Source organism: Rhincodon typus, chromosome 20 (assembly GCF_021869965.1).
Source record: "Rhincodon typus isolate 14 chromosome 20, sRhiTyp1.1, whole genome shotgun sequence".
NCBI classification, from domain to species: Eukaryota; Metazoa; Chordata; class Chondrichthyes; order Orectolobiformes; family Rhincodontidae; genus Rhincodon; species Rhincodon typus.
The window spans coordinates 43,014,454-43,041,390 of NC_063351.1; the positions used below are offsets into that span (position 1 = coordinate 43,014,454).

Genomic DNA, 26,937 nt, shown 5'->3' on the forward strand with positions numbered 1-26,937 from the left:
ATGGAAGAGTGCTGAAGATTGCTCTTCTTCTTACCTCCGTTAAGATGCCTGCAGAGGTCACTGCTTAACATCTCATTTGACAGGCAACACTTCTGACTCTACAGCACATCTGCTGTACACACTAGAGTATCAGCCTGGATCATCGTGCTTGGATCCCAGAGTCACAAGGTCGCTGCCTGATCTATACACTCACACACACTCTCACACACTCACACATACACTCACACACAGACAGACACACACTACTCACATATACATACACACACACACACGCATGCAGACACACACATGTGCACACAGACACACACACTCATCCATGTACACACATGTACACACCATGCACACACACACACAGACACTTACAAAGACAGACACACACTACTCACATACACACAGACAGACACAAGCACACAGACACAGGCACAGACACACACACACATGCACACAGGCACGCACACACTCATGCATGTGCGTACACATACACACCATGCACACACTCACACTTACACTCACACAAACAGACACACAGACATATACACACTACTCACACACACAGTCAGACACAGGCACAGACACACAGACACACACAGATGCGCGTCCACACATACACACACATACCCACACCCACACACCCACGCACACTCACACACTCCCAAACACACACATGCACACACGCAGACACAGACACACACACACACATTCTCACATTCAGTTTCCTCCCCCCCTCCAATGATTTTATTCTCGGAGGTGGTACCCATGGCAGTGCCAGCAATGGCTCAGCTGGTGGAGTGTTCTGAGTTGTAACATTGTGAGTTTGAATCCCACTCCAGGGCTTCAGCATAATTATCTCGACAGACACTCCGGTTGGTACAGTTGTTGGTGCCATCGTTCAGGTGAAATGTTAAAATAAGGCCCCACCTGCTGGCATGGCTGCTGCAAATATCCTGAGGCAGTGTTGTGAAGAAAAGCAGGGGAGTTCTGTCTAGGGCCCTGGTCAATATTTAACCCTCAACCAACATCTCGAGAAAGGCACATTATTGCTCACTATCACATTATGGGTGGTGGGAGCTTGCTGTGCACACATTGGCAGTTGTGTTTCCTACATTACAATAGTGAGTACCCTTCAAATGTATTTCATTGGCTGTGAAGTGCTTTGAGATATCCAGTGGTAGTGAAAGGTGCTATATAAATGCAGAGCTTCTTCCTTTAGTTTTAAATTCCTGGGAAGCCCGAAAAGGCAGTCCTGCAGTTTTGGCAATGCTCTGCCATCCCACACAAACTTCCCAGCACAGGCTGCTGGGCAGCACATGGGAGAAAGACTCTCTCTGCTTTTTATTGTACTCTATACCCAGGGTACTGAGGCTAAACGTGACAGACTCAGCATTACTTTGGTTAGGATTAGCTAAATCAGATCCAACCTTTGGAGTGGCTCAGTGCTTAGCACTGCTGCCTCACAGCGCCAGGGACCTGGGTTCAATTCCACCCTCAGACAACTGTCTGTGTGGAGTTTGCACATTCTCCCCCTGTCTGTGTGGGTTTCCTCCCACACTACAAAGGTTGGATGGATTGGCCATGGGAAATTGCCTGTAGTGTCCAGGGATGTGCAGGCTGGGTGGATTAGCCATGCGAAATGCAGGGTTACAGGGAAAGGGTAGGTAGATGGGTCTGGGTGTAATGTGGAATGCTCCTTTTCCGAAAGTCAGTATGAACTTGATGGACCGAATGGCCTGATTCCAAACTGTAGGGATTCTATGATTTGGCAGCTCATTAGACATGCATTGTGAGGGGTGAGATAACAGTGCAGTGATACTGTCACTGGTCTAGTGGATATGGCTTCAAATCCCACCACTGCAGCTGGTAGAATTGGAGTTTAGTTAAAATCTAGAATTGAAAGTCAAAGAACAAAGAATGAAGAAAATTACAGCACAGAAACAGGCCCATTGGCCCTCCAAGCCTGCGCCGATCCAGATCCTCTATCTAAACCTGTCACCTATTTTCCAAGGATCTGTATCCTTCTGTTCCCTGCCCATTCATGTATCTGTCCAGATACATCTTACATGACGCTATTGTGCCTGCCTCTACCACCTCCGCTGGCAACGTGTTCCAGGCACCCACCACCCTCTGCTTAAAGAACTTTCCACGCATATCTCCCTTAAACTTTTCCCCTCTCACCTTGAAATCGTGACCCCTAGTAATTGAGTCCCCCACTCTGGGAAAAAGCTTCTTGCCATCCACCCTGTCTATACCTCTCGTGATTTTGTAGACCTCAATCAGGTCCCCCCCTCAACCTCCATCTTTCTAATGTAAATAATCCTAATCTACTCAACCTCTCTTCATAGCTAGCGCCCTCCATACCAGGCAACATCCTGGTGAACCTCCTCTGCACCCTCTCCAAAGCATCCACATCCTTTAGGTAATGTGGCGACCAGAACTGTACGCAGTATTCCAAATGTGGTCGAACCAAAGTCCTATACAACTGTAACATGACCTGCCAACTCTTGTACTCAATACCCTGTCCGGTGAATGAAAGCATGCCGTATGCCTTCTTGACCACTCTATCGACCTGCATTGCCACCTTCAGGGTACAATGGACCTGAACACCCAGATCTCTCTGTGCATCAATTTTCCCCAGGGCTTTTCCATTTACCATATAGTTCGCTCTTGAATTGGATCTTGCAAAATGCATCACCTTGCATTTGCCTGGATTGAATTCCATCTGCCATTTCTCCGCCCAACTCTCCAATCTATCTATATTCTGCTGCATTCTCCGACAATCCCCTTCACTATCTGCTACTCCACCAATCTTAGTGTCATCTGCAAACTTGCTAATCAGACCATCTATACCTTCCTCCATATCATTTATGTATATCACAAACAACAGTGGTCCCAACACGGACCCCTGTGGAACATCACTGGTCACAGTTCTCCATTTTGAGAAACTCCCTTCCACTACAACTCTCTGTCTCCTGTTGCCCAGCCAGTTCTCTATCCATCTAGCTAGTACACCCTGGACCCCAAGCTATTACACCCTGGACCCCAGCTATCAATAGCTGAGGCAGCAGTGCTAACCACTGAGCCACCTTGTTACCCTTTACATTTGAGTCCAAAGGTGTGCAGGTTAGGTGAATTAGTCAGGGGAAATGCAGGATTACAGGGATAGGGTAGGGGGAACAGTCTGGGTGGGATGCTCTTCTGAGAGTTGGTGTGGACTTTTTGGACCAAATGGACTGTTTCCACAGTGTAGGGATTCTATGAAAATGTATAGTAGCAATCCAGAACTCCAGCTGAATGTTCTGGGAGCATGGTTTCAAATTCTATCATGGCAGGTGGTGAAATTTGAAATCAATATCAAAAAATTGACCTAATGATTAACCGTTGTCAATTTTTATCAAAATTATCATCTGGTTCACAAATAATTTAGGAAGGGATACGGACTGGCCTACATCTAACTACAGACCTAGTGAATCTGCCCTCTGCAATGGCCTAGCAAACCACTCAGCTCAAGGGCAGTCAGGGATGGATAACAAACTCTGGCCTTGCTCCTGACTCCCACACCCATCCTCCTGTGCTCTTGCAATCTGTTGAGGAACCCCAGTGACTCTTACCTTGTCATTAACGTTCACAGTAGCTCCTTTACCCAGGAGGATCTTAAGCACCTCCAATCTCCCGCCTCTGCAGGCCCAATGAACAGCAGTGCAGTCGAGCTGAAAGGAGAGGACGAGTCGGGGATAAATCAATGTTTGCGAGAGTTTCAGCTTATTGGATCTCAAATGGCCAATGAACTGTGAGTAATTCTTCCAGAATTAGGTTGCAGCTCAGTGCTGAAGCATGCCCCTAAGCTCAAAGAGGCAGATTAGCACATTAAAATGTGACACCATCAGAATCCATAAGGCCATAAGAAATAGGAACAGAAGTAGGCCACTCAGCCCTGTGAGCCTGCTTCACCGTTCAATAAGATCATGGTTGATCAGACTTTCCTCATACCCACTTTCCTGAATTTTCCTTGTAACCCTTGATGCCCCTATTGATCAAGAATCTATCTATCTCAGCCTTAAATATGTGGCAGAGTTCCGAAGACTCACAACGCACGTGAGAAGAAATTGCTCCTCATCTTAGTCTTAATCCCTGACCCTTATCAGCACAAAGCAGCCCCTCCTTTAATTGGCACCACATCCACAAGAATCCACTCCCTCTACCACCGATGCTCAATAGAAACAGTGTAGACCATCTACAAGATGCACTGCAGAAATTCACCAAAGATTCTTAGACAGCACCTTCCCAACCCACAACGAGATCCACCTAGAAGGACATGAACAGCAGGTACATGGGAACACCACCACCTGAAAGTTCCCCTCCAAGCCGCTCACCATCCTGACATATATTGCCATCCCTTCACTGTCGCTGAGTCAAAATCCTGAAATAACCTCCTTAAGGACATTGTGGATCTACCTACAGCACATGGACTGCAGTGGTTCAAGAAGGCAGCAAACCACCACCTTCTGAAGGACAACTAAGGATGGGCAAGAAATACTGGCCCAGCCAACAACACCCACGTCCCATGAGTGAATTTAAAAAAATTACACTCTTAAATGACTGCACTTTGTCCTGAATGGATTTTACCTATGCTGACCTGTGTCTGAATCCCTGTCCTGACCTGGCACACATGTATCTACAAGCATTTTTCAATCAAGGGAACCTACAGCATTGAAGAGGCCATTCAGCCCACTGTGACCCATTCTCGCTCTTTAAGAGATCTGCTGAATTGATCCCACTCACCTTACACTTTCCCCATTACCCCTGTAAATTCCTCCTTTCCAAGTATTGATCTAATTACCAAAATTGCTAGAAAAGCTCAGCAGGTCTGACAGCACCTGTGGAGAGAAATCAGAGTTAACATTTCGGGATGAAATGAAACGTTAACTCTGATTTCTGTCCACAGATGCTGAGCTTTTCCTGCAATTTCTGTTTTTGTTTCTGATTTCCAGTACTCGCAGTTCTTTTGGTTTTTATTTTGATCTAATTACTGTTTAGAATGTTATGCTCAGGCAGCATGTTCCAGATCACAACAACACACTGTATGTGAAAACATTTCCTGTCATCCCTTCTCTGATCTTTTACTGATTCTCTTCAATCTGAGTGTCTTGATAACCCAGTCTCCTGCCAGAACGAAAAGTAGGAGCCTTTCCTTATTGTGGGAAAACGCTTCATGATCTCTAAGCGCTTCTATTAAATCTTCCCTGAATCCCCCCGATGGAAGGATAACTCAGTCTGAGCTGCTGTTAGCTGTCCAAATGAAAGACATGATTACCCAATGCACCCATTGATCCGCTGACTGGTAATGACAGATTGAGATGAAAGGGTGCTGCATAATTGGCATCTCAGCTGGAAAGGAAGGGTGTGTTGTTAATCTTTCAGGAGATGTCTGTCCACTGCCTTCTAATTCAGGCTTTCAGAAGCACTGCCACAATCTCAAAATGGGCCGGCAGTCACCGACCCTTTAACGTCTGGGACAGTCTTCGCGGAGCCCAGTTCCAGCACAAGTCACAGGCTTTCACTGTCCTAACCCAGAGGCCTGAGTGCACAGTCCAGACTGACACTCCGAGAACATTGTCGAGGTAGCACCACACTGTCAGAGGTGTCATTTTTCAGGTGAGACATTAAATTGAGGGCCCTCTCACTAGATAGAGCCAATACAGCATGGAAACAGACCCTTCGGTCCAACCGGTCCATGCCAACCATAATCCCAAACTAAACTAGTCCCATCTGCTTGCGTTTGGCCTGTATCCCTCCAAACATTTCTTATTCATGTACTTATCCCAATGTCTTTTAACTGTTGTAACTGTATCCGCATCCACCACTTCCTCTGGAAGTTCATTCCACACACGAACCACTGTCTGTGTAAAAAAAATGCTCCTCATGTCTTTTATAAATCTTTCTCTTCTCACCTTAAATCTATGCCCCCTAGTCTTGAAATTCCCCCACGTTAGGGAAAATATATCTGCCACTTACCTTACCCAAAACCCTCATGGTTTTATAAACCTCTATAATGTCACTCCTCAACCTCCTATGCTCCAGTGGAAAAAATATCCCAGCCTACCTAGCCCCTCCTTATAATTCAAAACCTCACTCCCGACAACATCCTAGTGAAATAAACGTCTCCCTGGCCCACTTTGTGGTCGCTGTATATCCCTCTGTCAAAAGGTATAACTACCGTAGTCTTATCAGATCGTACAGCTACTCTCTCATTAGACAGAGACAGACAAAGATGTCTGGTGATGGTTTAACCTGAGGGTCAGCGCACCTCAGGCGAGAGGAGACGTTGAGAAAGAGAGCTCGTTGTGGCAACCGCCGTTGGTGCAGGAATTGAGCCCATGCTCAGGGTATCACCCTGCACTGCAAACCACTCGTTCACCCAACAGTGTTAACCCACCCCCTCCGTCAACATGTCAAAAACAGTTCGATATTATATTCTTTTTCATACATTGACTGCCTACTTCCTACATTACAACAGTGGCTACACCTCGAATCATACTTCGTAGAGTGTAAGACGATTTGGGATGGTGCTGAGGTCTTGAAAGGTGCTGTATACATGCAAGTCTATCTGTCATGGTTGAATAGAAGGAAAGAATGGAACACTCACCCTATCTTTGAAGTCCACTGTTGCTCCCGCTTCGAGAATTTTGGTTACAATGTCAGTGTGACCTTCTAGAGAAGCTCTGTGCAGGGCGGTGCGCTTAAACTATGGAGAAAAATACATGAAAGAATCACAGTGAGGCCAGAATGCTGGAGACCGAGTACAAATCATTCCTTGTGTTGTAGATCATAGAATCCCTACAGTGTGGAAACAGGCCCTTTGGCCCAATAAGTCCACACTGACCCTCACAGCATCTCTCCCAGACCCATTCCCCTATAACACACCTAATCTACACATCCCTGCACACTATGGGCAATTTAGCATGGCCAATCCACCAAGCCTGCACATCTTTGGACTGTGGGAGGAAACCAGAGCAAACCCATGCAGACGCAGAGAGAATGTACAAACTCCACGCAGACAGTTGCCTGAGGGTGGAATCGAACCTGGGTCCCCGACGCTGTGAGGCAGCAGTGCTAACCACTGAGCCACCATACCACCCCATTGGACTAATTCCTGGGATGGTGGGGCTTTCCTCTAAGGAGAGATTGAGGAGGCTGGGACTGTGTTCTATACAGTTAAGAAGAATGAGACGTCCACATTTGGACCACAACAGAGTGTAACAAATTGCAAAGCAAGTTTGAGGGATGATTCAAGTCCATTTATGCTTTGAGTGTCAGCAACACTGACCAGACTGCACTTATTTTGCATCTCTAGTTGTCCCTAAGCAGTGATTACTTTTACAATGGATTAGTGCATGGTCAGCTCTATGAGTCCCAGACCCAGAGAAGGACTGCAAACACAACTAGTCTTTGGATAGAAATGATCTAAAGGTAATTTGTAGGGTATATAGATTTGTTTGACAATAGCGACAGCTTTCCAAATTCAGCTCTTCTCTGGTTCTAACTTACATCAGTTTCCTGTTCAATCACACACCGCCATCCCCACTACCCTCTACCCAGATGCCTCAACAAAGCCATATCATGCCTAACCTGAAGAAGTTACCCTCCTCTCTCCGGACAAACCTCAAGGGATCTCTCTCCCACTGCAACTAGCCTCTCTGCTCCTATTGATGCTGCTTGGCCTGCTGTGTTCATCCAGCCCTGCACCTTGTTGTCACTGAGGGACAGGGCAGTTCATTCCTTGACCAAAAAGATACAGAGTATCTGCTCTTTTTCAACATGGCTGCTCATGGGAGTTTAACTGTAGGCAAATTGGCTGCTGTGATTTCTAATTCACAACAGTGGCTACTGCACACTTCAAAAGTAATTCATCAGCTGTGTAGAGTTTTGGAATATTGTGAGTTCCATCGATTTTTTTTTTACTACGTCTCTGTCAGGTGCCTTGTGATGGGTTTTCTACGCTATTAGGTGCTATGTAAATGCAAGTTGCTGTGCCAGCGAAGAAGGGCATCGCGACCACATACCCTTATGCCCTTAAATTGCTTCACTCCTCTCTATCTCTGTAATCTCCACCGGCCCTATGAGTTTCCAAAATCCCAGCGCCCCTCCAAATCCGGCCTCTCGCATATTGGCCGTTCTCTTCACTCTGACATTGGTGGCTGAGTCTTGGGCCCTAGCTCTAGTTGAAACTCCTCAGCCCTCTACCTCATCCCATCTTCTAGGGAAACAGTGACATCACGGTAATACCACTAGATTAGCCATCCCAAACGGCAGGGAAATCTCCGAGGGGACAGATGTTCGAATGGCAGGTGATGAAATCTGAATTCTACAAAAATCAAAGCTAGGTTAATGGTGACCTACGTTCCGTGTACATTTCCCCTACATTCACGTGGACCTCCGAGGTCTGTGTGTGTGACAGCAGCTTTGGAAACTGGAAGTCGATACGTCGGGATGGTGATCAGTGTGTGCAGAAAGTGCGAGGGACCATGCAGCTTAAAGGGAACACGGATTGCGAGTGCGTAACCACTGTAAATTGTTGTAAAAATTAAGCCATCTGGCTCACCAATGTCCTTTCGGAAGGAAATCTGCTTCCCTTAGCCAGATCCACAATAACGTGGTTGACTCTTAACTGCCCATTGAGCAATTAGGAATGGCCAATAAATGCTGTCACAGCCAATGACATCCACATCTTATGAGTAAAAACAAAACTGCTTCCTTAAACCAACTTCCATGATGAAATTTACCATCTGTCCTAACATGGCACTTGCTTGGATAGGTACAATTCCAACAACACTTGTCACCATCCAGGACAAAGCAGCTCGCTTGATTGGCACCGCATCCACCAACATCCACACTGTCCACCACCAACCCTCAGTAGTAGCAGTGTGTACTGTCTACAAAATGCACAGCAGAAATTCAAAAAGGCTCCTTAGACTGCACCTTCCAAACCCATGACCACTTCTACCTAGAAGGACAAGGGCAGCAGATATATGGGAGCACCTGCAAGTTCCTAACCAAACCACTCGACAGCCTGACTCGGAAATATATCAATGTTCCTTCACTGTTGCTGGGTTAACATGCTGCAATTCCCTCCCTAAGGTCATTGTGGGTCTATCTATAACGTGGACTGCTACAGTTCAAGAAGGCAGCTCACCAACCGCTTCTCAAGGACAACTAGAAATGGGCAATAAATGCTGGCCAGCCAGTGATATCCCATGAATGCTCTGTATGGTACTTGGCTTGTCAATGCAACTGTGACTTGAGATGTTGGATTGCATTGTAGGTGCTATATGAATGCAAGCTGTCATTGTTGTTGTTGATCAGCTGACACTCATAAGCTGAAGGTATTTTCCTTCCTTGTTGCACTGATGTGCTGAGACACCTGCTGGAATAATACTGAGCAGAGGCCAGGAATAGATGGAGCTGTTCTGGATGGGATCCAGAGAAAAAAACACAGGACAAATCAGTCAGGGGATCAGGCTCAGGGGTTACAATTCTGCACTGACCTCGTCACATGCATCAGGACAGCCTCCGTCCTTCAGGTATTTCTCGATGATCTTAATTTTTCCCTGCACCGCAGCACTCAGAAACACTGGGATCTCAACTGGATCAGTCTGAAAACACATAATCATTCTCAAAGTTTGGGTCTAACCATCAGAATCCCTCTCAAACAGGATCACACCATTTTTCTCCAGATGACAGTCACATCGTTGGGACTCTCTGTACACATCACACAGGCAGAACCTAATGCACCAAACAGTGTAATTCATAGACTCTCCACTGTATGGAAACAGGCCATTCAGCCCACCAAATCCACACCGACACCCTGAAGAGCACCCCATCCAGACCCACCCCCATCCCATCCCCGTAACCCCATATTCCCTATGGCTAAACCACCTAAGCCTGCACATCCCTGGACACTATGGGTAATTTCCCATGGCCAATCCACCTTAACCTGCACAATTTTAGATGCTGGGAGGAGACCAGAGCACCTGGAGGAAACCCATGCAGACATAGAGAGAACATGCAAACTCCACACAGCCCGAGAGTGGAATTGAACCATGGTTGTTGGTGCTGTGAGGCAGCAGTGCTAACCACTGAGCTACCATGTGGCTCAAAAGAGGAGTTGAGGTTTGAGGCAAATTAGCCATGATCTACCCAATGGTCTCAATGTGGACTTTACTAGTTTCAAAGTCTCCCCACCCCTAGGCTCATCCCATGACCAACCCACCCTCTCATCCCTGCCTCCTTGCCTGGTCCGTCTTCTCTCCCACCTATCCGCTACTTCCACTTCACTGGCCAATCCCCACCACTGCCTACCCGCACTCACCTATCACCATTCCACCTACCTACCCTGCCCCTCCTCTCTATTTATTTCAGAGCTCCCTTACCCCTCCCCCATTTCTGGAGAAGGGTCCTGACCTGAAACATCAGCGTTCCTGCTCCTCTGATGCTGCCTGGCCTGCTGTGTTCCTCTGGCTCCACACTGTGTTATCTCTGACTCCAGCATCGGCATGTTTTACTATCTCTCAGCCATGATCTTGTATGGTGGGACCAGCTTGGGGGGATGGATGGCCTACTTCTTATGTTCTTATGGATGGACTCGTAGTCACTGTCCCTGAGATTGTTCTGAGCAAGGGTCACCAGACCTGAAACGTTAACTGTTTTTTCCCTTCCCAGATGCTGCCAGACCTGCTGAGCTTCTCCAGCAACTTTGTTTTTGTCATTTGGTAAAAACCCATCTGGTTCACTCATGTCCTTTAGGGAAGGAAATATGTCATCCTTACCTGGTCTGGGCCTACATGTGACTCCAAACCCACAGCAATGTGGTTGACTCTAAACTGCAACTTAGAATGAGTAATGAAGGCTGGCCTGGCCAGCAATGCCCATATCCCATTAACAAATAAAAATGTTAGAGGCTTATACCCACAGAGACTTTGAACGAGGAAATCCAAAACTTCCTCCTAACTTATCGCACTAGCCCTAGAATGAATAAATCCACTGGATTGGCCAGCTTTCCATTTGAAAACAGAAGACTTTCTCCATTGTCAGGAGAGTTGGTTTGAAGGCCCTTGATCTGAATCACAAAAAAGCCCACTTTTTTTCTTTTATTCACAGGATGAGGGCATCGCTGGCTAGGCCAGCGTTTATTTTCCATCCCCAATTGCCCAGAAGGCAGTTTAAGAGCACATTGCTGTGGTAAATCTACGATGACCATGAATCCATTGTCAATTGTTGGAAAAACCCATCTGGTTCGCTAATGTGCCAAAGGGAAGAAACTGCCATCCTTATGTAGGCCAGACCAGGTAAGGATGGCAATTTCTTCCCTATAGCACATTAGCGAACCAGGTGGGTTTTTCCAACAATTGACAATGGATTCATGGTCATTGTAGAGTCACCACAGTGTGGAAAGAGGCTATTTGGCCCATCAAGTCTGCACCGACCCTCTGAAGATTGTCCCACCCAGACTCAGCCCCCACCCTATCTCCATAATCCCGCATTTACCACGGCTAATCCACATAGTCTGCACATTCCTGGACACTACGAGGCAATTTAGCACGGCCAGTCATTAAACTCTTTTATTGAATTCAAATCCCACCATTTGCCATGGCATGGCTTGAGGCCAGGCCCCCAGAACGTTACCTGGCTCTCTGGATTAATACCACAGGCCTACTACTGTTGATTTAAGATGTTGATCTTTTTTCTACAAATCCCTCACCCCCAAAACTAATTTAAGGACAATTTGGCAGGTGATTTTCTGGGTGCCAGCCACAGCTGAGTTGGTAACACATTTAAGTGTGAGTCGTAAGCTTCCAGATTCAAATCTCATCACAACAGCCCAGTTGACAAAGTCAAGGCTGATACTCTGTTAACAGCATCAGGGGCAGTGAGGGGTCACTGCTCTCACTGGAGGTGTCATCATTTTGATGAGATATTGAACTGAGGTCCTGCTCGCTCATCTCGGGAGGATGTCAATGATTCCATCACACTGTTTGGTAGTAGAGCAGGGCAATTCTCCTTAATGCCGTGTATAACATCAATGTCCAAAGATATGCAGGTTAGGTGCATTGGCCATGCTAAATTGCCCATTGCATTCAGGGATGTATAGGCTAGATGGATTAGCCATGGGAAATGCAGGGTTACAGGGATAGGGTAGGGGATGTGTCTGGGTGGGATGCTGTTCAGAGGGTTGGTTTGGACTTGATGGGTCGAATGGTCTGCTTTCATACTGTAGGAATTCTAGGATTCTATTCTATGATCAATCTGTCACTCAACAGAATGTCTGGCCATTCATTACATGGCTATCTGTGGGAGCTTGCTGCGTGTAAATTATCGGCCATGTCAACAGTGACGCACGTCAGAAAACACTTTGAGATGGCTGGTAGTCATGAAAGGTGGTATATAAATGCAGTTAACAACCTGTGGAGCTGGAGGAACACAGCAGGCCAGGCAGATTCAGAGGAGCAGGAAAGCTGACGTTTCGGGTCAGGACACTTCTTCAGAAGTTTTTCCTCCAGCTCCCTACCTTGTTATCTCAGACTCCAGCATCAGCAGTTCCTACTATCTCAGTGTGGTATATAAATGCAAGTGTGCCCTTCTTTCGGTCACAAGCTCCGACCCATCTGACATTTTGCCACATACACCCCACACCCTCAGAATGAAGTCACAGGACATTTTGTCCCCTCTCTTCCTTATGAGCCAGAAATGATGATAATGCACAATATTTAGTAACTTGCCCTAACATTAATCTTAACCTTAATTGTTTCCTGAACCTTCCTCCTATTCGGCTACAAGCGATAATTGACCTCACCTAAACAAACTGGAGGAATGTCATCGAAAGTGTTAACATTTCATTCACTAATCTCACGGTGGTAATTTCTGACATTGTACCTATTTTTTAAAAGTTTCACTTACAATTTCCTCTGGCTCCTTCTCTGGTTCTCGAACGGGAAATTTCTTTTCTTTCTTCTCTTTCCTTCTCTTTCGAAGCTGAATTAAATTTTCGATTCCTCCGATATCGATTATTTCTTGACGTAGGTCCCTCGAAGTCTTTCTCACTCTTTCTTCACCCTGCGATGTTATTAGTCAAGAACAGAACAATGATCAATGTGACCTTGGCCATTATTCCCAGCTCCCCGTCTCAACAGCAAAATGCACTTTAACCTTGGACAGGAAACAAGGAGATCGGGAATATCGGCTGCATATGGGAAAGTGAGTGGAGAAGGGATCAATGGAGAAAGCGGTGAATAAGAAAGGGAAATAAAAAGGACAAAAGAATTTTAAATACAATGTAGAAAGAGCTTTACTTTCATTTTAAAGGAGTAGAGGGATCTTTACTATATATATAAACCTTGTGCTGTACCTGTCCTGGAAGTATTAGATGGGGACAGTGTAGAGGTAGCTTTAACTTTTGTTTAAAATAGTAGAGACAGCATTAACCCCGTGCTGTCCTTGTCCTGGAAGTGTTTGATGGGGGAGAGATAGTAGGAACTGCAGATGCTGGAGAATCTGGGATAACAAGGTGTAGAGCTGGATGAACACAGCAGGCCAAGCAGCATCATAGGAGCAGGAAGGCTTGGGGACAGTTTGGAGAGAGTTTAACTCTGTATCTCACCCTGTGCTGTCCCTGTGCTGGGAGTGTTTGATGAGGACAGTGGAGAGAGAGATTTACTCTGTATCTAACCCCATGCTGTCCCTGTCCTGGGAGTGTTTGATAAGGACAGTGGAGAGAAAGCTTTACTCTGTCTCTAATCTTATGTTGGGAAAGCACTCAGATCTGAAATCTCAGCCAAAAAAAAAACAAAACATGGCCCCATTCTCCAGCTCTGCCATTCTCGATTAAAGTGGATAATGTGTGAAGATAGAAATGGTGAGCATTTCTGCTCCCTGACAGTCCCTCATGGTCCAGCCTCATGCTGACTGTGTAAATGTCACCTTGGACAATTAAACCTTCAGGGGGCTGTGGTGACAGCTGAGATTTCAGGTATTAATTCATCAATGTCAAGTTTCCACAGCCCTCATTTTGAGCTTATTTAAAATTGGTATTTGACATGCCACACTCAGGGATTTGTAACATGTGCCAGAAACAAAACTCTCAAGAGTTCTTTGTCTCATCCTGGCATCAGCCCAGTTTCATTCTGGTCGCTGAAAGTTTCACTGTCCTTGGAAACTTTATTTCCTTGTTTCTGAATGCAGAGACCAGCTCGGGATTATGAGCTGCTCATCTCAGACTGAGGCAAGGAAAAGCCTCTTCACTCGGAAAGTTATGAATCTTCGGAATGCTTAACCCCGAGATCAATTGATTGATTATTGGAAACAGAGGGATTTAGGGATCACTCGGGAAAGTAGGATTTAAGTGGAAGATCAGTCGTGATGTTGTATGTTGTATTTTTTTTAGAAATCATTGTAATCTCTGTCAAACTGGGAGAGGTCAGTGCTGAGGCTCTGGAACATTCATAGAGTCATAGAGTTGTACAGCGCAGAAAACAGACCTTTCAGCCCGACTTGTCCATGCCGACCAGATATCCCAAACTAATCTAGTCCCATTTTCCAGCGTTTTGCCCATGTCACCCTAAACCCTTCCTATTCATCCAAATGCCTTTTAAATGTTGTAATTATACCCTTTGGCAGATCATTCCAGACAGTTTGACATTCTGCAGTTACCACTCAGTCAAAGCGACCGTGATGGTGCTGGATTGTCGTAAAAACCTCAGTTTGCTTGATGAAAGTCCTCTGTGGAAGGAATGCGTCTGTCCTTACCCAGTCCCAGCCTACACGTGACTCCAGTTCCTCACCAAAGTGCTGCCATCTGACACGGCCAAGCAAGCCTCTGATTGGTGGCAAAACACAAGAGTCCAAGGGGGAAAGCCAGCAGCACCATGGCTGGGTAACCAGGGTGTGGTGAGAAATGCCGGTGTTACTAATGTACAGGGCACAAGAGGAGGCCATTTAGCCCCTATGATCCTGCTTCGCCATTTCACAAGATCATGGCTCATCTAATTTTAACCTCAACTCTACATTCCTGCATGTCCTCAATCATCTTTCACCCCCTTGGTCATCAAGAAACTACCTCTGCCTTAAAAATGCTTAAAGATTTGGCATCTATCGCCTTCTGAGGAAGGGGATTCCAAAGAGACACAGCCCTCTTGAGAGATATCTAGCGGAGACAATGATCATTTTAACCCTGTGTTCCCAGGGGAGATGAACGATGACAGTAATAACCTGACTAACTGACCTATCAACAATCTCAGAAGAGGCTCGCACCACTCAGTCGAAAAGCGATCCCACAACCCTAACACCACAGCCCAGAAAGAGGCCCTTTGGCCCATCCTGGGAAGGATTTAGAGGAAGGTGGGATGGCTAACTAAGAGGCCTGGAGATGTGCAGAGTTTGTATTTTTGGTTCAAACTTGAAGGGAGAGGAATAGAGTGAGACACAAAAGACAGGCCCAGACCTCAGCACAGCAGCAGATGCAACTGTAATTGGCAGTGGAATAAATACAAAGGTCACTGAATAAATCCCTGTGTCTTAAAACAGCTGTTGAACAAAGCTGCCACACTTAAAGCAACATGCTCACTGGTTTGTAGAGGAGAGATGCTGCTGTGCCCTGAAGCAGTCTTAATCTCCTTGCCTCAGGGAGGATATACTCCCCATTGAGGGAATGCAGCAGAGGTTCATAGAATCCCTATAGTGTGGAAACAGGCCCTTCAGCCCAACCAGTCCACACTGACCCTCAGAGCATCCCACCCAGACCCATCCCCCTATAACCTACACATCGTTGGACACTATCGGCAATTTAGCATGGCCAATGCACCTAGCCTGCACTGCGGGAGGAAACTGGAGGACCCGGAGGAAAACCATGCAGACACGGGGAGAATGTGCAAACTCCACACAGACAGTCGCCCGAGGGTGGAATTGAACCCAGGTCCTGACCCTGTGAGGCAGCAGTGCTGACCCCTGAGCCACCGTGCCGCCCCATTGGACTAATTCCTGGGATGCTGGGACTTTCCTCTAAGGAGAGATTGAGGAGGCTGGGACTGCATTCTCTACAGTTTGGAAGAATGAGAGATGATCCACTCTGAGTGTAGAAAATTCTTAAACACTGCAACTCGATGAGGTGCAAGAGGGTGAGTTGCGTAGAAGAAGGTGATACTGTTTCAGAACAAGGAACAAGCCATTTAGGGCTGAGATGAGCGGAATAGTTTTCACTCAGAGGATGTGAATCTTTGGAATTCTCTACCTCAGAGTCATAGAGTGATGCAGCATGGAAATAGACCCTTCGGTCCAACATGCCAACCATGTTCGCAAACTATACTAGTCCTGCTTGTCTGCATTTGGCCCATATCCCTCTAAACCTTTCCTATTCATGTTCCTGTTCAAATGTCTTTCAAATGTTGTAATTGTACCTGCATCTACCGCTTCCCCTGGCAACTCATTCCACTCACGAACCACCCTCTGTGTGAAAAATTTTCCGCTCAAGTCCTTTTTAAATCTTTCTCCTCTCACCTTAAAAATATGCCCCTAGTTTTGAACTTCCCCATCGAGGGTAAAGACCTTTGCTATCCACCTTATCTATGCCCCTCATGATTTTATAAACCTATATATGGCCACCCCTCAACCTCCTACACTCCAGTGATAAAAGTCCCAGCCTATCCAGCCTCTCCTTATGACTCAAACCCTCTAATGACAGCAATATCCTGGTGACTGTTTTCTGAACAGTCTCCAGCTTATTAATATCCTTCCTATAGTGAGAGCTGTGGAAGTTCAGTCAATTCAGTTGAAGGCATAGATTGATAGAATTATATTTGTTAATGACATCAAGGGATGCTGGGATATCACAGTAATACAGAATCATAGAATCATACAGGACAGAGGGGGCCCTTCAGCCCAGTTTGTACCAGCAAAAGTGGGACAGGCGACTGTCTGCGTGGAGTTTGCACATTCTCCCTGTGTTTGTGTGGGTTCTCTCCGGGTGCTCTCTTTTCCTCCCACAGTCCAAAAATGTGCAGGTTAGGTGCATTAGCCATGGGAAATGCAGGGATAGGGGGTTGGGTCTGGGTGCCGTGCTCTTTGGAGGGTCAGTGAGGACTCCATGGGCCAAACAGCCTCTTTCCACGTTGCAGGGATTCTATAATTCCATGAAAAATATACGTCTACAGGCACTGGTCCCACTTTCCCACACTAGGCCCAGTGCATTGAGGTAAATGACCAGCCATGATCTGGAATGATGGAGCAGGTTCATTGGGCTGAATGGCCTACTTCCACTCCTGTGTTTCTATGATTGCTGGTTCCAAGGTTCCTTGTTGATCTTCTGTGATATTTCATAATAGGGGTAATTTTGTGAGATGTGTTGGGCTTTCCTGGGTGTCTACCCCTAATTGTGTTGGATCATTCTTTTTGCCAAATGCTGCCCCAAAGGATACCGTGTCACATGACTCACATTGTGGAAATATTGTATCACATGACTCACACTGTAGAAATGTGTCATATGACTCACTGTAACAATACTGCCACATGACTCACATTGTCCCAATACTGTGCCACATGACTCACATTGTAGAAATATTATGCCACATAACTCACACTGCATTGAGGTTTTTTGATGATTTTCATACTTCAGAGTCTGTTGAATGTGCGTCAGCGATGTGGTTGAATAACAATTACCTTCACTGCCAGGAATCCACTGTTTTTAGCTGGCTCCCTGTATTTCTCCTTTTCCAGATCCACTGCATTCATGTCACTAATTGCCACATTGCCACACTTTGGCCTCTAGGAACATGGAAGAAAGAGACATTTCATTTGTTTACATTTTATTAGGACATGGGAATTTTTATTTTATGAAGCTTTTGACTCAGTAATCCCTCCTCTTTCTGAGAATGTTTCTTCCTATGTCGGCTAGTAAATATAACAGATGGAACAAAAACAAAGTTGCTGGAAAGGCTCAGCAGGTCTGGCAGTATCTGTGAAGGAAAAAACAGAGTTAACTTTTCGGAACTTCTGAGCTCTGAGGAAGGGTCACCGGACCTGAAACGTTAACTCTGTTTTTTCCTTCACAGATACTGCCAGACCTGCTGAGCTTTTCCAGCAACTTTGTTTTTGCTCCTGATTTACAGCAGCCTCAGTTCTTTTGGTTTTTAATATAACAGATGGACTGGCCATTAAACATTTTGCCATCTGTGGGATCTTGCTCTGCATCTTGCACTACATTACAACAGTGATTATAGTTGGCTGCAAAACACTTTGAGCAGTCTGGTGGCTGTAAAAGGCACTATGTAAATGCAAGAAGAGTCTGAAGAAGTTATACTGGACTCAAAATGTTAACTGTGTGTTTCTCTCTCCACGGATGCTGCCAGGCCTGCTGAGTTTCTCCAGTGTGTTTAGAACTCCATTTTAGCAGTGCACAGCAGAATAATATGCAAACATTTTCAGTTGGCATAGGGATGGGTGAAATTAAACCACTAGAATCCTTTTGTCCTCTATTTTAAGATTAAACATTTAGTTTAATCTTATTTTGTTATAGAAGAAAGATTTGTATCTATATCATGCTTTTCACAGGTTGAGAGCATCACAAAATGTTTAGCAACCAATTAAATAGTTTTTCAAATTCTGAGGAATGATCAGTCAACCCAAAATGTTAACTTTGATCTCTTTCCACAGATGCTGCCAGACCTACTGAGCTTTTCCAGCAACTTTATTTTTGTCTTTGATTTACACCATCCGCAGTCCTTTCAGTTTTTAAGTAGTTTTTCAAGTGTGGTCACTGTTGAAATATAGGAAATTTGGCAAACAATTCAGGAAGAGAAAGATCCTAAAAAACAGCAACGTGAAAATGACCTATTTTTACACACATTCATTAAGAAATTAATATTATAGGGCAGCAGGGAGATTTTCTTTTGTTTTCATTTCTGAATCACACTGTTCAGCAATGTTATTACACACTTCTGGAGCAGGTGGGACATGAACCCAGGCCACCTGGTGCAGTGATATGGACACTACCACTGCACCACATGGAGACATTTTCTGCTCAATTCCTTATTTGAGCTAGTAGAATTAGTCCTTTTGTATCCACTTCGAAAGGGCAAACAGAATCCTAGTTTAGTGTCTCATCTGAGTGACTGTGTTTCTGACACTGCAGCACTCCCTCAGGGTTGCCAGGCTAGATCAGGTACTCTGGAGTTGGACCATAACCCATAGCCTTCTGAACAACGAATTGAGGGAGCTTCCTAGCTGACAGCGGAGAGTCGAATTTGATTGTTTTACAAAGACAATGCAGCTACCGTTCTTAACAATCAGAGTGGAACAGTCTGTGCATCTAAACTTCTGCTGTAGACACCACAGTGACTGGAGTGCATCAGCTCCGCTAAAACAAAACACATTTTAATTTAAATTAGATACATTTCCTTTGATGATTTGCCTATTTTCTCAGTGTCTGTCTAAGGGGCTATCAATCGTTCATTCAGTTAATTTTTTTTTGAGTTTCCAAGATAGTTCTTGCTCACAGCATTCAAAGTGATTAACTAACCTAAAATCTACAATATCATAAGACACACTACAATGGATGTGACTGGTCCTGAATCTTCCAGTCAACTCAAACAGCTTTCCAGTTCCTCCTTAAATTCACCCTCACTGTACGTTTCCCTAGATCCTGTCTGTACGTGCCTCTCTGCGTAATGCTGTGCAATTTCAAACTGTAAGATCTTGTTGTATCTGCCAAACCTGCTTCTGAAATCCCTGCCAATTTCAGGGTTAATTTTGGGTGTCGCAGTTATTGAATCCTTTAAGGACCTTGAAAGATTGGCTCATATCTAAAATTATCTAAAGACCTGTTTTCAATTCCCACCTGCTTCTGAAGAAGTTGTTTAAAAAGTGCCTAAGCAGATGCTAATCATACTTGGGTTGATTTGGAGGACAGGATGGTGGAGGGTGATTTCTTCCACTCACTCCTGCAGTAAACGTGGCAGCAGAACAAGGTGGACAGTTATAAATATTCAATCTCCAGGCTTTCTCCAACATCAGCTTCAGAGAAAATCCATCAGCTGCAATTTCACTCCCACACTCTCTACTAATGATCAAACAGTCACGTCCTCCACCAATTAAGAATCGTTTTAGAAGTATTGTTGAATCTTATAACACAAAAGAAGGTTCCTGTGCTGGCTCTTTATAGGTGCTGTCTAATTAATCCCAGGTCCTTGGCTGTCCTCTTGCAAACTCTTTTCCATCTGCAGCAAATATATCCCTTTCCCAGAAGTTTGCAGTTATATATTCATACCCTTTACTACTTACCTGCTGTTCAGCTCTCTCCAAACTCTCCTTTAATTCCACCTTGTTAATCAGGGAGCTGATTTCCTCGTCCACATCCATCCCTTCCGTGTGGTCGACACAGTGAGAATTGAAAGTGCCCTATCAAAGACAGCAGGGAACGAGCATGTGTACTGCAAAACGACAAAGTGTCTCCTGAGAGTTTTATAACTGTGGACTGGTTGGAGAGCTGGCATTAGGGGCGGTGTGTGTGTGTGTGTGTGTGTGTGTGTGTGTGTGTGGGGAGGGGGCGGTCTAGCCAGGCAGTCACACCTGGGAAAGGCATGTACATCCATTGCTGCCTGGGTTTGGGTTTGAGTTTGGGTTGAGAGATGAGGGGAGGGCAGGGGATGCACCTGACTTGACACAATGTTGGAAAGCAGCCCAGACATGCAGGGAATGCGTGACTTTGAGGTCAGTGAACAAGCACATTGCCAGAGTGAGGTCGTGCGGCCCTGGGATGAAATGAGCGCTTGTAAATCAAGGAGAGAATTGGAGCTCAGAGGGGGAGATGACACTGAGACAGAACTATGTGAAACCCACATGATTGACGTTTGCTGATCTGACACAGGAGGGAGAATGTGGAGACAAAACGTTAATTTGTGTCCCTCGTGACAGTTCATGGAACCAAAACAAAACTCTTTTTCTCATAGCTGCTCACTGGGCTCCAGATAGAAAATGATCTACAATCAAATTGGAGGTTTGGGAGGTGACATGGTGGGGAGAGGGGGCTTCACGAATGAAACTGTTTTCCACAGTAAGTGGGGATGGCCTGGAACTCATTCTCAATGAGTGTGGTAGAAGTGGAGACCACCAATAATTTCAACAGAAAATTCAATGGTTAGTTGAGGCTACAAACCACCTGGGTTACAAGGATAAAGCATGGGAATGCGACTGACTGGATTGGAATACAGAGAGCAGTCATGGACACAATAGGCCAAATGGTCACCTATCTGCCATAATGAATCTGATAGCGCAGTACTTCAGCATTGCTGAAAAAGAAACACAACATCAAAGCATCTCCTCTTACTGTCATCAGGACAGATTCGCAAGAAAACCAAATTTCATAGGTCGGAACAATTTATACTGCATGAGAAAAGAGTGCTGATTGTTTGGCAAGTCAACTTTGACTGGTTGAGGCTTTGATATAGGGAATGCACCAGTGAACCAGCAGAGTACCGACTCGGCCAACCCATGCTTGTAAAACTCAGTATGTCATGTCCAACATAGACGTGCCTCTGTGATTGGAGCAGCACTTACTTGACAGTCCTAACTGTGTCAATGATTACACTAACAACCAATCTGAGATCATCAATCAGACTTACAATGTGACTTGCATACAATGCACCTTCGTACCCAGGGCCCAGACCCTTGCAGGAAGTAGGTGGTTACCCAGGGTTTGCACATTTTTAATTCAACAAAAACTTGGAAGACATTGTTCTCTGATGCATTCTCCATGGAAATGCCTCAACCAATGACAGTCCACTTCCCAACTAATCAGTAATCTGTTTTGCATGCAGTATAAATTGTTGTTCCCTTTGAAATTTGGCATTCTTGCATCACTCCTGGTGAATGTGAGATGGTAAGCTCTGACAGCAAGCTCTTTTTACAACAATCTTTCAGAGAGATATAAATGGGCCTCAGGTCAAGAGAAGGTGAAATTAGGAAGGGTGACCGTGAATGTGGTCAAAGCGTTATCATCTAGACAAGTTCTGAAGGGATGGATCTTCTTTGAAATAGTGACCGTGAGTTGTTTCATACCTGAGAAGGAAGGCCGAGCCTTGGCTTGACTTCTTATTCTAAAAGGCAACATCTTCAAAGACGCAACAACTTCCTCAGTATTTTCTCCAGATGTGTCAGTCTGGATTATGTGCTCACCTCCCTGAGCCTTCAATGTTGCCATGTGTTCTGCCACAGCTGTGAATTCCACATCTTCACAGCTCTCAAAATTGGCTAGAAGGTAGGAGACAGAAAGTGGTGGTGGATAGTTGCCTTTTAGATTGGAGGTCAAGGGATTGGTGTTGGGACCAACGCTTTCTATCATTTATATATATGATATGGATGTGAATATAGGAGGCATGGTTAGTAATTCTGCAAATTACACCAAAATTGGAGGTGTAGTGGATAGCAAAGCAGGTTACCTTGGAGTACATCAGGACCTTGATCAGATTGGCTGATGGGCCGAGGAGTGGCAATTGGAGTTTAATTTAGATAAATGTGAGGTGCTGCATTTTGGAAAGGCAAACCAGGGCAGAACGTATACAGATAATCGTAAGGTCCTGGGGAGTGTTGCTGAACAAAGTGACCTTGGGGTGCAGGTTCATAGTTCCTTGAAGGTGGTGCTGCAGGTAGACAAGGTATTGAAGAAGATGTTAGGTACGCTTGCCTTTATTGCTCAGTGTATTGAGTATAGGAGTTGGGAGGTCATTTTGCAGCTGTGCAGGACATTGGTTAGGCCAATTTTAGAATAATGCATTTAATTCTGGTCTCCCTGATATGGGAAAGATGTTGTTAAACTTGAAAGGGTACAGCAAAGATTTACAAAGATGTTGCCAGGTTTGGAGAGTTTGAACTATCAGGAGAGGTTGAATGGGCTGAGACTATTTTCCCTGGTGCGTTGGAGGCTGAGTGGTGACTGTATAGAGGTTTATAAAATCATGAGGGGCATGGATAGGGTAAATAGACAAGGTTTTTTCACCGGAGTGAGGGAGTCCAAAACTAGAGGGCATAGGTTTAAGGTGAGAGGGGAAAGATTTAAAAGGGACCTAAGGGGCAAATGTTTCACACAGAGGATAGTGCATATATGGAATGAATAGGCTGGTACACTTACAACATTTAAAAGGCATCTGGATGGTAAATGAATAGAAAGGATTTAGAGGGATAGGGGTCAAATGCTGGCAAATGGGACTGGATTTAGGATATCTGGTCGGCATGGACGAGTTGGACCGAAGGGTCTGGTTCCATGCTATACATCCCTACGACTCACTGGAAATTTACAATCCATAATAATGATGTGGACATGAGGAATAAACATGAGTGAAATTTGTCAATGACACTCGAAAAAGACAGTACCTGAAAGAGTTAGCCAACATCATAAGATAAGGTCCATCCATCATGACATAAAGAACTGTCCCTGGGGTGTGTCAGCCAGTTGTCCACATACCTGTTGGCTGTACACTAAATTTGGGCCTGATTGTCTTACAATGACAAACAGATATCTTAGATGTAATGTAACTAGCTACTAATTAATATGTAATAATCCTTTACTGCTTGAGTAAGACTGAAACTATCTCCTGTTTAAGGCATCCTTCTGCACCTGGTATCAGGAGCTTTACTTGTTGAATGGCGTAGTCAGCTCAAAGGGAGGAAAGCAAATTATAAACAGGAAATAATGAGGCTACGAAGTGATATAGATAGGTTAAGTGAATGGCTAAAGGTCTGACAAGTAGGGTATAATGTTGGAAAATGTGAAGGAAGAATAAAAATATCTAAATGGTTAGAGAGTGTGTCTCTGAAATGCAGGGAACCAGGGGCTCCCAGTGCAGGAATCACAACAGGTTACTAAGCAGGTATGGCAAGTAATTAGGAAAGCTGATAGAATGTTATAGTTCATTGCAAGAAGAATTAAATACAAAAGCAGAAGGGTTATGCTTCAATTAAACAAGGGACTGGTGAAATCTCATCTGAAGTATTGTGTACAACTTGGTCTCCTTGCTTAAAGAAGGAATTAACTGGTTTGGAAGCAGTTCAGAGACTAATACCTGGAATAGGTGAGTTGTCTTATGAGTAACATTTGTACAGGTCAGGCTTGTATCTTCTGGAATTTAGACAAGGTGGCCAGATTGAAACCTACAAAATCCTGAGTGATAAAAACAAAAAATGTTGGAGAAACTATCCAGGGAGAAACAGAAGTAATGTTTCAAGTCCTATACAACTCTTCATAAAGTTTCAAACAATATTGGACTCAAAACATTAAAGGGGTGAAAGGTTATGGGGGTGTAGCTGGGAATGTGGAGTAATCGGATCTTATTGGATCTGTGCAATTTACTACCCAGAATGAGGTGGATGCCAGGACGTTGAGTAAATTTAAGGAGAGAGTCAGATCTTTAATTAGACTCATAGAATCACAGAATCCCTATAGTGTGGAAGCAGGCCATTCAGCCCAACGGGTCCACACCAACCCTCCAAAGAGCATCTATCCCAGACCCACCCCCCTACCCTATCCCTGTAACCCTGCATTTCCCATGGCTAATCCACCTAACCTGCATATCCTTGGACACTATGAGCAATTTAGTATGGCCAATCCACCTAACCTGCACATCTTTGGACATAATGGGTTATAGGATTGTGGGGAACCAGCAAGAAAGTGAATTTGAGACTGAGATGGGATCAGTCATGATCGTATTGAGTGGTGGAGTCGGCTCCAGGGACTGAATGGCCTACCCACGCTCCCACTTCTTATGAATGGTTGAGGAGAGTCAAGGGGCCAAGTGGCCCACTCCAATGTTTGTATCACAGCAATTGGACATATGTATCATAAAGTATATAATAAATACACAAATGCATTATGAGATAACAAGGTGTAGAGCTGGATGAACACAGCAGGCCAAGCAGCATTAGAGGAGCAGGCCTTTTAGAAATGGCTTGGGTGCTGCACCAACACCAGTAGGACCTTGTTGGACCTAACTCTGGGCTGTAACATGGAAGAGCCTTGGTTTAAAGGTACAATCACATTCCTTTGACAGTAGGTGCAGTGTAGGCCTCCGGGCTGGTAGGGGGCACTGTGCGCGGCGGGCAGCACTTGTTCCGGCCGCTGAGCTCTCGTTCCTCATGATGGCTGCGCCTTGAGCTTCGCGGATACTGCTGCTGCTCTTCGCGGAATCACGTTTAACAAGGTAGGCAAGATGACCAACTTTTGAGAAAAAAACTTTCCCAATAACAAAAATAAAACTTTAAAGGGAGAGAAGCTTCAGCTACAAAATAAAAATAAAATACAATACTGGGGACGGAATAATTATCACTTCTAGAGAGAACGGCAACTACTTCCTGTAACTGGGGGGAAAAAGGGGAGTTAGAATATTCAGCTCTTTGCAATTATTTATTTTCATAAGAAGCTGCTCTTTTGCAACTTGATTGCAAATTAGCTTTTAGCTTAGTTAATCCTGCTATTGCACTCTCTTGTTATTGACTTTCTGTTTTGTATTACTTCTCCAGAACAATTCCTTATTGAATATGTGGCTGTGATACATGTTGAATTGTTAGTGTTGATTTGCAAGTTATTTTTATTTTTATTGTTATTGTTGGAATCTGTTATTAAGATTGCATTTGCTGTTGACAAGTTACAGAAATGGGAAGTGTTTGTTACCCCCCCCCCCCACCTCATTCCTTCCCCCCACCCAATCAATAAACCATCTGAGGAGCTCAGTAATTCTATAATTGCTAGTTCTAAAGTTCTTTCATCATGGTAAGAGGGTGCCAGGATTTGTTGCCTGTCCCTAATTGCCCCAGAGAAGCTGCTATTGGAATTGTACCCAGGATTTTTGTACCCTCAGCAGTGAAGGAACCAATACGAAGTTCAAGGTCAAGATCAGAAGTCACACAACACCAGATTATAGCCCAATAGGTTTATTTGAAATCACAAGCTTTCAAAGCACTGCTTCATCAGGTGAAGTGGACTAAGCCTATTGGAATACAATGTGGTGTCGTGTGACTTCTGACTTTGTCCATCCCAGTCCAACACCAGCACCTCCACATCAAGATCAAGGTGGTGTATGACTTAGAGGTAAAGTCATCCCAGTTTTTTCATAAAATGACCTGGTTTCCCAATGATTTCCCAGTTTTCTCATGCCTTCCGTCAAATATAAATGAAATGTTGTCCTTCCTTTGAGCATCCATCACACTGCACTGAATACAGTGGACCCTGTATCCAGCACCCACTACCCCATTGATGATCTTCAAAGGAATTGTCACTATCATTTTGGCAGCAATAGCTCCATCGTTGATGTCACCTTTTAATCAACCAATGTGGTAAGACTGCCAACTCTGACTGAGGGTTGGTAGCTGAATCTATCCAGGGTTGGGGGGTGTGTGTGTGTGTGTGTTTGGGGAAGCAAAATAAATAGTCACCAATAACTCCTGGGGAACTGTGAATAGCTTCTGAGGAGAGAAAGCATTTTGAAAGATTGTGGGGTGAGCAGAAATTATAAAATAGTTTGCTTTTTTCTCCCATAAAAAACTTGTTGAGAAGTTCAAGTCCTGTTTGACCGTTGGACAGGACTTTTCCTGTGAATATCAGAGTGGGGATATGGGTTCAGAAATGATAGAAAATGTACTCGGATCAGAGGTTAGGATCCCCCACCATCACCATCACCAGCTCCTCTTCCTACTCATACAGTTGCTGGGTATGATAAAGAAGACATGAACTGAAGCAGTGAAAGCTCATTAATATTAGTATGTAGTAAGACCATTAGGCAGAGGAGCAGAAATAGGCCATTCCGCCCATCGAGTCTGCTCCATCCTTTAATGAGATGAAGCTGATCTGATAATCCCTAACTCCACTTTTTTGCCTTTTCCCTATAACCCTTGATTCCTTACTTATTAAAAAAA

The 26,937-nt window shown here is 44.8% G+C and overlaps 1 protein-coding gene across 1 annotated transcript in view; it reads right to left on the reverse strand.

Annotated features, from left to right (window-relative positions):
* The window catches only part of ankrd2 (ankyrin repeat domain 2 (stretch responsive muscle)), a 29,301-nt gene extending 8,844 nt beyond the window's left edge, over positions 1–20,457 (reverse strand). Inside the window, exons 1-6 of the mRNA XM_020513102.2 lie at positions 20,317–20,457; positions 17,698–17,802; positions 12,949–13,104; positions 9,540–9,647; positions 6,641–6,739; positions 3,606–3,704 (exon numbers count right to left, since the gene is read on the reverse strand). Coding sequence (XP_020368691.1) covers positions 3,606–3,704; positions 6,641–6,739; positions 9,540–9,647; positions 12,949–13,104; positions 17,698–17,802; positions 20,317–20,394 — 645 coding nt within the window. The 5' untranslated portion in view covers positions 20,395–20,457. The remainder of the gene's footprint in view (positions 1–3,605; positions 3,705–6,640; positions 6,740–9,539; positions 9,648–12,948; positions 13,105–17,697; positions 17,803–20,316) is intronic.
* Between the last annotated feature and the right edge of the window lie 6,480 nt (positions 20,458–26,937).